The sequence below is a fragment of the Fibroporia radiculosa genome (genome assembly GCF_000313525.1).
Source record: "Fibroporia radiculosa TFFH 294 genomic supercontigs, scaffold4111, whole genome shotgun sequence".
NCBI lineage: Eukaryota > Fungi > Basidiomycota > Agaricomycetes > Polyporales > Fibroporiaceae > Fibroporia > Fibroporia radiculosa.
Genome location: NW_012133400.1, coordinates 69,911 through 81,031, shown reverse-complemented (window position 1 = coordinate 81,031; position 11,121 = coordinate 69,911). Strand labels below are relative to the sequence as shown.

Genomic DNA, 11,121 nt, shown 5'->3' with positions numbered 1-11,121 from the left:
AATAACGATACTGAAAATGGCCCTGAGTGAAAGAGGGATTGGTCTCAGTAGCCATTATGATCCAGTAATTCTCCCAGCCGCGGTCGTCGGTGGCCCCTCGTGGCCGCATCAGAATGATCGACCTCATACAGTAGGAGATTCTTTCGCTCAACAGTTTTCCTCGGATGCGCCGTCTCCATCTGCAGCCGTAATGAATGAGGACGAAGGGGTCCACTTATAGCTACACGCCGTGGCCCGTAGCGGCTCATTGAAATAAGAATACTCGAAGGTCGATTGTTTGAGATTATTGTGGAGCCCCATCCGTCGTCCACAAATGGCGATTGAATGAATAATTGTATGATAGGGATTTTTCATGACATGTAGAATTTACATGGAGAGGAATGGCAAGGTTGCGTTACAAAAGCCTAAACATGAACTTTCCCCGAACATTCGATGGGCGTACAGAGAACACCAATAATTACGGGAGGAAGTTGACCAGTCCATTCCGAATTTCGAAACACGGTACAAGCCCTTAAAACAGTTCAGCGCCGCTTCCGCGATCTGGTCTTTGATGCTCCAATATGAGGGTCAGGCTGACAACAATTAGTAGTATGCTCGTCTCAGTATATGCGGACTACCTGTGCCAGGTAGTGGTCTCATAACCTACATACCTTGTCACCAGAAACCACCGAGACGGCTGCGTCTTCGGGTTTATGAATTGATGTTCTCTGTACGAACGTGAATGAACTTTGAATAGAGTTCTCAGAATTGGAGTCAATAGTTGGCTCACCGCACGCTTCGGCGGTTTAGGATTAGCTACTTTCGGTTCAACGCTCACAGGCGGGGGGCTAGCTTTGATTCTCTTGCCGAGGGCTGCTGCCAGAGGCAAAGTGCTAGCGGGAGGATCTTCAAAATCTATGATATCGTCCGAGGAATCCCTCGCGAGTGCTCTGAAAAAAAAACGGTCCGATGGTTCTTCCAGCGGAGACGGTTGATGCGCCGCAGAAGGTGTGTCAGAGCTAGCAGGTACCACTTGTGACTCTTCTGGTCGAAATGGTACGGGCAAAGTTCGATCAGTAATCATCCGAATAGCGGCGGTTGTTCGGCCAACTAGAGGTAGAGCGGTGGGCATCGACTTGTTGCTTGTAACGGGGTCCACATTCGTTGACTACCTGAAGCTTGCAAAGATCATATCTATAAGTCAGGGCTACCACTTACGGGCTCATCTCTATCAGGAGCTTGCGATGTAAGTGGAGAACTGCTTGCGTCAGAAGACTTCCAGGTTGTCGGATCAATCATAGACTTCTGCTCCAAGGCTGCGGTGGTCGTAGGAACGAATGTAACGCTTTTGGTCTTGGCCTACTTTCTATTCTTCGGATGCCCCGGAATTAGGGTTATTGCCACTTACCTGAGATTGAAGATGTTTGGCAAGTGTGGATTCCAATAAATGTACTTTCGAACGCAAGTCCTTAATAATATTGTCTCGCTGGACAATGGTGACAATGGTCCATTAGAAACGCAAATAGCAAGCCATCCACTCACGCGACGAAGTTCATTGCCTTTGGCGACCAATTCTTTCTCGTGTATCGCCTGCGAAGTTTGTATGAGACTCTGTATAAATGTCTTCTCATCTTCGTCCTGTGGGAAATCTTCGGTTAGAACAATATTCCGGCAGACAGATAACATGAATGCGCACCAAATCACCCTTCTTGTAGCGAACGTCGATAGTCTTCGCGCGATCCGACAGCGCGCGGGTAGCTCTTTCCATGTCTTGGATGTTGGATTGGAGGACACTTATCTGTTCCAGTTGTGATTGGGACGCCGTTTGTGCCAAGTTCAACTGGCAGCGAAGATCGATTAACTCAGTTGTAGCCAAGGTAAGCCTGTCTTGCAAAGTTTCAGCGGCAGATCGTGACCGCTCTAGTTCGCTATCAATACGTGTTGCTCGTTTCTCTTCTGCCTCCTTGAGGACAGCGTATGTATTGCTCTGTTCCTTCAGTTTATCCTCGTAAGCATCCTTAAGCGTCCCGGCTCTGGCATCCTGAGCTGTAAGCTGTCGTTCTAGGTCGCGGATCTTGTCTTGCGACGTCGCTTTCTGCTCTTTGAGCAAGATAATTTCGCAGCTCAACTCCGCCCTCGTTGCTTCGAGCTCTCGCTACAAGTCCACATAAAGACATGAGAGTGGTGGTCACACTCGCATGCGCTACATACCGCGTGGGTCGCCTCGGCGGCAAGCAAGCGCTCCTTTGAGGAGTAGTATTAGGAGAACCAGCCTGTCTACGAAAATACAGCATACCTGCAAGTCTCCATTTGACTCTCTAGTAATCTTCAATGTCACTGACTGGTCCTCGAAACGCTCTTCAAGAGTCTAACCGAGCAGTGTTATGAGACAATGGCATTCGTTACCCCTAAACATACCTGACAGCGAGAGTTGGCTTGCTGCAGCCTGTACATTGGACTTTATGAATATAAACATCTAACGTAGAGGCTGATGCGCACTTCTCGTCACAGATCTTGCGTTCATGATGCATTCTCTCCAGCTTCCCTTGCAATTCTTGAAGCTCCTCTTGTAGTTTACCGATGTGGATTACGCTCTCGTTACATTGTTCTCTTGCGAGGGTTTGGCGATTTTGATGATCTCGAAGATCTGCCTCTAGCCCAGAGATCACCGCCAAGTTCTCGGATATTCGAGTTTCTAGCACGGAAAATCTAGTATTTCGAACGATCAGATTTTGACGTACGGTTCGCCTTCGTAGGCTACCACACCTTGTCTTCATATCAGAAATCACTTCGTCTTTGATACCCACGGACGACTCCAGTACACGAATTCTAGTCTCACGCTCACGCAAAGTGGAGCGCGTGGTGTCCAACCTAAAAAGATAAAGATGTGTCAACAGAATTTTGCGATGAATGACCGTGTCCTACTCCTGAGCAGTCAAGGCAAGCGAAGAGATTCTGGTTTCATGGTTAGCGAGCTCGCTGGACATGTGCAAATTTCTGACACAAAGTTAATACCCAATAGTGAAGACGAAAATCTTGCGCGTACTCTCTTTGAACATCTTCTAATGCCCGTAGTCGATCGTCCTTCTCCACTATGATTGCTTTGAGATGCGCAACCCTGGCAGCTGATGAATCCTCGTGACCGAATCCAACAAAGTTGAGTAACCTACTGTTCCGTAGCGGCCACTAGCTTTGCTTCTGCGTCCGCAGCAGTAGCCAAGATCTCATACATATCTCGCTGTTGCTTCTCTAACCTCTCCGCCAATGCACTAAACTGTTGACCTAGTACGCGTGAACAGATGAGACAGGAATATAGTATGCTGTAGAGACGTACTAGCGGTGTTGATGCTATCCGTCGAGGCAAAAAGCGCCTGACGATCAGCGAGCTGTCCACCCTCTAACTCTGTAATGCGACATTTGGCATCGACAAGCTCTGCTCCCACAGATTGGAGGCGATCTCGAAGTATATCCGCAACTTGCTGGGCTATATGCGCGGTGAATAGACGATGAGTGGGTGCAGAATAAGCAGCCAAGAAAATTCTACTGACACTTTTCGCGCTCAAGTTCTAGATTGTCGATGATATTCCTAGTTGTCGACGCTTGAGCTAAGCGTCCGCCTTCGTCTAGGAGTGGTTCGATACCTGCTTGTGTTAAGTTAGTCTGTTCTTCGTGTCGCCAATACTCACTTTTCATAGCGTTAGCGATAGTTTCTCGGAGATCTTGTACATTGGGCAGTGATTGGCGACTTTGGATGACAAATTCAAATGACGATTGAGATTGAGCCTTCAACTCGTTCATCGTGGTTTCTAGGCTATGAAAGCTGCGCATATATGCAGCCTCGTTCTCATGAGCGATGGTGTGAGTCGTACCTCTTCGAGGTCGTCTCTAGGCTCTGTTTAGCGGCGTGCTTGATTCCCTGCAAACGTTTAAGTGCATCCTCCTTTTCGCATTTTAAGCTTTCTATCTGTGATTGCAGGAATTCAATATCACGACGCTGTGTATATCTCTTCAGTTCACAAAAAAAATCGAATACCCGGTCTGACCTACTTGTTCTTCCACTTCAAACTTGGCATTTCTGAGATCAGTTGCACCGCGCATCATGATCGAAGATATATCTTCGTCCTGACGCGTCAAAACTGAACTAACTACAGAGGCACTTCTCGAGCACGAAGGTTGGACGACGTCGACTGATGGAACACTCGAAATGCGATTGACGGTTGCGACCTCCTGAGAGGGTGTCCCTTGAACATGAGACTCTCGGTGCTGGGAGGTGCTCATGGATTGAGGCACTGCTGTAATTTCAACAGATTCGTGCATAGCTTATTGTGGGAATGATAACAAGATTTGGTCAGATAATTAAGGAAAGGTTGTATATGTGCAAACAAGAGTCAAACAGACTCACGCCCTCCGAATCGATAATGCAGACTCCTGCTCGGACCAGTTTTATTGGTATCAATACATTGAGATTGCTGTATTGAGGCTTTGCGCGACAAATTTACAATCGGCAACGGATGTTCACGTAGTGGTTCAGTGGCTCGGGGAGACGGCAGCCTAAATGCAACAGACGGCAAACTTGATATATCCATCTGACTATATGCATGTTCACCGGAGACAAGAGGCTTCTGCGGTTGTGGATGTTCCACCTGGGGTGACGAAAACCTCGCGCCAAAAATGAGTCGGCCGCGTCCGGTGTCGGAATGATCAGTCCTCTGTAAATTCGCCATGGGCGGCTTCAATACGCGATCGCTCTCTGCGCGTCGCTCATCTGTCGCATTGCTCGAGCCCCCTTGCATGAATTGTGCCCTTGTGAAATTTAGTTCGGCCTTCGAGCCTGCATTCTGGGGCTTGAAGTGGAATTGGCTGCGGTTTCCGAGGGACGGAGGTGAGCTTTGCAATGGATCCCGCGCCATCAAGAAGTAAAGGTATAGAATATATCTTCTCTGTGGTTCGGGTTACACAGAAAGAGGATAGACGCGTTGGATGACCGAGAAGCTAATAGTATGCACTATGCAGTTGGCAAGAGCCAAGGAGCACAGTAGCGCCGACAACGCGTGAAGAACGCGATCACATGTCCGCGACTAATGCTGCCGCATCGAATAAACGAGGCGAGTCTGCCACACAGCTCGAACGTCCGTCGCCTATGAAAACGAGTGCACAGGATATTGCTCAGGCTTTGGACTATATCTCCTGGAAGAGTACGTGTGGTCGCTAATTAACCCGGTAAGCCGCTTGACTAATTACCCACACGGGGCCGATTGATCAGCAAACTTGTAACTTGTCTTTGTATACGAGCTCGCGACCGCTGCAGCATTATATTAACGGCAGCATAAGTTGCTGAAGCTCATATCTGCAACTGTCTTCTAAGCATGTCGACCAATGCCGGGTTTGGCAGTTACGACCCATCGCAGGTTCCGCCCAACTCTGATCCTCTACACAGCATCTTTGGGTCGCCATCATCAGGGACAAATCCAGAGACAGATGTACCGAAGCGCCATAGAGAGTACTATTTTGGGGACGGGAATGTTATTCTACTAGTATGTTCTCGTCAGACTGCCACAATTAGAATAAATATTAACAGATCAGTCTTATAGGTAGAGAACACACTTTACAAACTGCATCGCTCTATACTTGAGCGTCACTCCACTGTATTCCGGGAGATGTGGTGTGTGCCTCCCCCGGAAAACTCGACGGAAGGGAAAGTAGATGAGAATCCCATCGTCCTTGCCGGGGTCAACGGTGGGGATTTTATACGGCTGCTTTGGATATTATATCCATCGTTAGTGTTTGCATCGCGCATTCTGTCTCTATCTGCACTCATAAGACAGATTTTGTTAGCGTTCTTGGTTCATGGAGAGCGACGACGGCTGACGAGTGGTCATCCATACTAGACCAGGCTGACCGGTGGCAAATCGATAGTTTACGTTTCCACGCGGTCTCTCAGCTCAAAATGCTTATTATGGATCCAATGCTCAAGATCAGTATTTGGATGCGATACAACCTAGACCCAAACGACCTTGTGTTCGCCTACGCTACCCTGATCACCCGAGGTCAGTCTCTCTCGCTCGCGGAGGCGAATAGCCTAGGGATGGAGCTATTTGTCAAGGTTGCTGCAGCGCGAGAGAAGATCCACAAGGAAGGACTCAACAATATCCGCGGAGGGCATATTTGGGCCGGAGTCAATCCCGCCTCTATTCGTCCCAACAAGGAGTCGGAAGTGCTGGTGGTTGTGAAGGAATACTTCGGTGTTCCATGCTTCACCCTTCCGACGACATTCTGACTCGTCCGACCCAACATTACATGGGTCTGGTGAGTCTCTACATTGCTATATGTTAATACTAGGTCTATCAGATACTCGTTGCTTATGCTGACAATTTTCGTGCGGTTGTGCTTCCTAGCTCTGGATAGTTTTGTTACAGCTTTGTGCATTCAAATCATTATACATGTCGTACTTTGACTCTTTACTGTGCATGTGTGGGCCGCCGCAGTAATGCGCAAATTAAGACAGACACCTAACTTGCCATTTACGGTATCCCAGATCTTTCCCGATTTAGCACATACGCCGAGGAGCCTCGTGGCAACCATACCCTCACCCACAGCTGCAGGTCGAGTTTCGACTCAAACCCTGGCTCACTTGAGCTGCTGCGCCATTGCGCTTGCATCCAATTACGTTTTGGTCGACATCTTGTGGGGAGGACATGTCAAGGCGCGCCCAGCAAGCACCCGTGGAGGTCATACAGGATGAAGTCGAAGAGGAAGAGATCTTAAGTGAAACCGGAGAGGGCGACGAGATTATGGAGGACATAGATGAACAAAGAGATGGCGACAGTGCGTCTTATCACTTTCAACCATTATCTCTTCACCTTCTGTGCGCACCGCATAGAAGTGTGCTATGATTGCTGATCATGTGTGGGCCACGCAGGTTCTTCCACTCCTACATCGACATTGACTTGGATCAGCTGGTTTTGCTGTTTGCCGGGACATGAATACTTCTGCGAGGTCTCCGAAGATTTCATCGAAGATGACTTTAATCTTACCGGACTAAATTTGGTGGTTCCATTTTGGAAGGAAGCTATGGAGATGGTTCTGGATGTCGAACCGGGTGCGTCCACTATCCGCTATCTGTCATATGAACATGTATTGATACTCTCATGCGCCCTTCGTCTTTCACTCATATTTAAGATGAAGATACCACAAAAATTCCTGATGTGTCGATAGTCGAAGCATCAGCTGAGTTATTATATGGTCTTGTTCACCAGCGCTACGTCCTGACAAGAGCAGGGCTGCAAGCAATGGTATGCTGTAGAGCATTCTCAGTGCTTAGGACGTTCATGTTTATGAGACTTTAGGTCGACAAGTATGAAGGGGGCATGTTTGGTTCATGCCCACGAGTCTATTGTCATGGGTGTAATGTCTTACCGTGCGGGCGATCGGATCTCCCTGGCCTTGACACAGTGAAGCTCTTCTGTCCAAACTGCAATGACATTTACACACCACCTAGTAGCCGATTCCAAGGAGTAGATGGTATGCTCCCTTCTCTCCATGACTGGCAGCGAAATTTGATTGTGTCCTCCCCAGGCGCCTTCTTTGGAACCACCTTTGCACACCTTTTCTTCCAGAGCTACCGCGAACTTGCCCCGGCACCATTCTGGAAGCCTCCTTCACCCTCTAGCTCCTCCGTATCCCCCAGATCTTCGGGTGGCTCACCGTCGCACACCTCGCCCTTCATCAATCCGAATCCTTATGGCGGCCAAAAACAAGCAGAGGGCAGAATTTATGTGCCTAAAATTTATGGATTCAAAGTTAGCGAGAGGGCGAAGAGCGGTCCGCGAATGCAATGGATGCGGCTCAGGCCTTGGAGTGCGGAGGAGCTGGAAGATGTTGACTGGAAGGGGAGGTGGCTTGACGATGATGAAGATTATGAAGAGGACGATGATGACATCGATGATGACAGGCCCATGGAAGACTTTGCAGTATGTTTTATGCGAGTTCTCACTTATGCGTACCTGACCCTGTTTTGCAGGACACAGTCGACGGTCCAGACGACGATGAGGAGGAGGAGGAAGAGGAGGAACTACAAGAACCGTCTTCAAGCATGAGGACCCGGACTGTGGTTCATTCTGTGTCGGCGCCCTCTCTGCGACCACCCACACCTGTCGACAAATCTCCATCTTCATCTCCATATATGCCGCATGGCCGAAGTGCTCGGCCACTCGTCGAACAATTCTCTCCTGGGGGGTCCAAGGTTAGGGTCGTGCGACAGTGGACCACGAGGCCGGCCGCACAAGTGTGCTAAACGATTGAATCACAAGCAATTCATTACATTACACTTGTTCTTGTTTAGTACAGACGTAACGGTGCCTATCTCTGTTCTCCCAGCTATGCAAACTCTATCTATGTAGACATCTGGATACCCGATGACCGGCTTTCTGATGCTCTGCGCTGTTCCTGCGTGAATTCTTGGCTTCCCAAAGGGGGCGTGGGAACTTTAAACGATTTTCGGCCAGCAACTGTACAGTACCGCAGCCACAGGTGTGGTCACGTGGTAGAGTAGGACAGCTCCGTCCCAAGTCTGCAGCGACGAAGCAAGATCCCTCAAGACATCAAGAAAAATGGCCCGCTCTAGTGCGTATTCATCGCTTTTTGTCGGTGTGTCGGCTAGGACGATGCTGATGCGATAGGAATGCGAATGTATAGACCTCCGTTACGGCCTGAACAAGGGTCACCCCACGACGCCGATCGCAAAGAGTGTCCGCCCCAGCCAGCGTAAGGGCATCCAGTCTGAACGCACGAAGGTCGTGCGCTCTGTTGTACGGGAAGTAGCGGGCTTCTCGCCATATGAGCGTCGGGTGATGGAGCTGCTGAGAAACTCGAAGGTGAGTATACCCGGTGTTGCGGGCGACGAGTTGTCTAACTTTGACTGCCTCAGGACAAGAAGGCAAGGAAATTGACCAAGAAGCGGGTACGTTGCTGTCGAGTTGGAGGTCGATTTGTTGGCTCACGGTGCGAATACAGCTCGGTACGCTTCTGCGCTCGAAGCGCAAGCTGGAGGAGCTTGGAACGATCATCCAGGAGAGCAGGAGGACAGGTCACTAAAAGGAGGGATGATGATGTTATTATGGCTATCGATTGCTGGGGAGGGTTGCCCGCGCGATGTTCTATGCGTCCACTGTAACTGTATGCTATCTAGTCGCTGCCGCTATGCATGCCGTCCGGACTGGACTGGGGACATGATCTGGGCGCTGAGTGAGCATCAGACTGGCAGCGGCACGGCATCGGACAAGGCGTCTCGAGATGCGGGAGCCGGGAGTCGCGTAAGCGTGCCGGAGCCGAGAGGGCGTGGGAGCTGACAGAGGTCGGATGCGTAAGAGGCCCGCTTGTCCGGCCAACGCCTCGTCCGCCTCACGTCCTCAACCGCCTTCATCTTCTCATCTTTCTTTTCCCTTCTTCCCCTGCTTATGCAGATGGCCTGTCTTGCTGTTCCTCCTCCAAACCGTCACCGTGCGTCCTCCACGAATGTCCGCCCGCCCTTGACTCTCAGTACCCTGGGTTCGCGTCGCAGGTCCAACTCGCTGCTCGCTCTCCCTCCCGTCCAGTCCCCCATGATCACTCCTCCGCACACTCCCCCCATCCACGACCTCCAGTTGTCCTCCCTTCCCTCCTCAGATTCCCATCTTGCATCTACCCTCTCCAGATGCCTCCACCTCCTCGACCTCTCCCAGAGCCATCAGGACCTCTCGACCCCCTCCTCTCCCCGTCTCAGTCGTGCAAGCACAGATTCTACCATTCTGCCTCTCTCCGCTTCACCAACACAGACGACATTCGCCGATGCATTTCCAGGCACCTCGCAAACTCCATCTCGTAGATGGCTTCTCAGGGGGCCCCCTTCAGTGCGTACCTTTTACGCCTGCCAGGTCAAATTCTAATCCACTCCCAGATACACACCCCCGTGTTGTTTGTGCTCATTTTGTTTCCTCTCTCGGCTGCTTTAGTTGTCCTCGCCATGTCTACCCTTCCCATTACTCTCCAGTGGCCTCGAAATCTCACCGACCTCGCAGAGCTCGGCCGTGAACTTCAGGGCTATACTCAGAGTGGACCCGCCGCCATGGTTCATGTTCTTGCTGTTATCTCTATCACCGCGGTTTGGAAACATGCTTGGTCAATACCCGGCAGCGTCATATGGGTACGTGTGCCAAGAATCTGTATCCACTTCCCGTTTGGCTCATGTTTGCCTCTCGCAGAATGTCCTAGCCGGTGCTCTCGTGTCTCCGGCACTTGCTACCGTTCTGTTCACATTGTTGACCACTGTGGGGTCCATTTGTGCGACACTCCTCGCGGCACCAATAGCCCCCTTCATTACCCAAGTCTTTCCCCGCGCTTTAGAGCTCACACGATCAGCACTGGAAGGTGACTCTAGCATAGGCAATCTTTCCAGCAATAAGCATAAGCAAGCGTGGGTGCGGCTTTCAATACTGCGTCTGATTGGCGTAGTTCCTTGGGCAGGAATCAACATTGCATCTGGTGTTTGCGGCGTCGCCATCTGGGATTGCTTCCTCGGATCCTTCCTGGGTGCGTTACCATGGACAGCAGTAACCTGTCAAATAGGCGACATTCTCCAAACTGTCGCTTCCAATCCGTCGCCCGCACACCAGAGCGTACGATCCCTTCTCACGTCGCCGGAAATTCTTTTCAAGCTCGCCTTCCTCTCTATACTCTCGCTGGCACCTATTTTGGGCCGAGATCATCTGCGTCACTGGTTGTCAACCTCAACATCATCCGTACCACCGCTGGATGTGGATTCTGCAGAGGAACGGCTGTCACGATGGGCTTGGGTTAAGGACTGGCAGAGCCGGATACGCATGCATTCGCGATCGCGAACGCGCGAAATCTTCCGAAAGGAGTTGGAGACGCTCGTTCAAGAAAAGAACCAGAGTCTCCCTATGTAATTGCCTCTCCCAATTACGACTGACCTGCCACGCCTCAATCTCATGGATACCACGACGCCGCGTTTACCCCTCCACTGTCACTCATCATCATATGTCATTGGTTCGATATCGCCGCTGTCACCCTCGACACTTGATTCCCGGCGACCCATTGTGGACTGCCTGCTCAACTATAGAACGTTGTTAACCGTTTGCAGTAACG

The 11,121-nt window shown here is 50.4% G+C and overlaps 4 protein-coding genes across 4 annotated transcripts; 3 read left to right on the top strand and 1 right to left on the bottom strand.

The window, feature by feature from the left end:
- Window positions 1-521: 521 nt before the first annotated feature.
- Window positions 522-4,257, bottom strand: FIBRA_05296 (uncharacterized protein; the record flags this gene model as incomplete). Its single annotated transcript, XM_012327067.1, has 20 exons — window positions 522-572; window positions 651-707; window positions 770-1,147; window positions 1,198-1,338; window positions 1,388-1,465; window positions 1,522-1,617; window positions 1,676-2,134; window positions 2,191-2,223; window positions 2,276-2,347; window positions 2,398-2,425; window positions 2,479-2,688; window positions 2,746-2,850; window positions 2,905-2,976; window positions 3,026-3,097; window positions 3,150-3,261; window positions 3,314-3,463; window positions 3,528-3,620; window positions 3,666-3,790; window positions 3,849-3,973; window positions 4,027-4,257. The coding sequence occupies 20 exons, from the start codon at window positions 4,255-4,257 to the stop codon at window positions 522-524; spliced, it is 2,688 nt and encodes an 895-aa protein (XP_012182457.1).
- Window positions 4,258-5,345: 1,088 nt separating this feature from the next.
- On the top strand, window positions 5,346-6,256 carry FIBRA_05295 (uncharacterized protein; the record flags this gene model as incomplete). The annotated part of the gene is made up of 3 exons (XM_012327066.1): window positions 5,346-5,513; window positions 5,571-5,755; window positions 5,815-6,256. 3 exons carry the CDS (start codon window positions 5,346-5,348, stop codon window positions 6,254-6,256), a joined length of 795 nt encoding a protein of 264 aa, XP_012182456.1.
- A 418-nt stretch (window positions 6,257-6,674) lies between these two features.
- FIBRA_05294 (uncharacterized protein) lies at window positions 6,675-9,072 on the top strand (the record flags this gene model as incomplete). Its single annotated transcript, XM_012327065.1, has 9 exons — window positions 6,675-6,804; window positions 6,899-7,078; window positions 7,159-7,271; window positions 7,326-7,500; window positions 7,555-7,949; window positions 8,000-8,221; window positions 8,658-8,852; window positions 8,906-8,938; window positions 8,992-9,072. The coding sequence occupies 9 exons, from the start codon at window positions 6,675-6,677 to the stop codon at window positions 9,070-9,072; spliced, it is 1,524 nt and encodes a 507-aa protein (XP_012182455.1).
- A 368-nt stretch (window positions 9,073-9,440) lies between these two features.
- FIBRA_05293 (uncharacterized protein) lies at window positions 9,441-10,922 on the top strand (the record flags this gene model as incomplete). Its single annotated transcript, XM_012327064.1, has 3 exons — window positions 9,441-9,866; window positions 9,914-10,159; window positions 10,218-10,922. 3 exons carry the CDS (start codon window positions 9,441-9,443, stop codon window positions 10,920-10,922), a joined length of 1,377 nt encoding a protein of 458 aa, XP_012182454.1.
- Window positions 10,923-11,121: the final 199 nt, after the last annotated feature.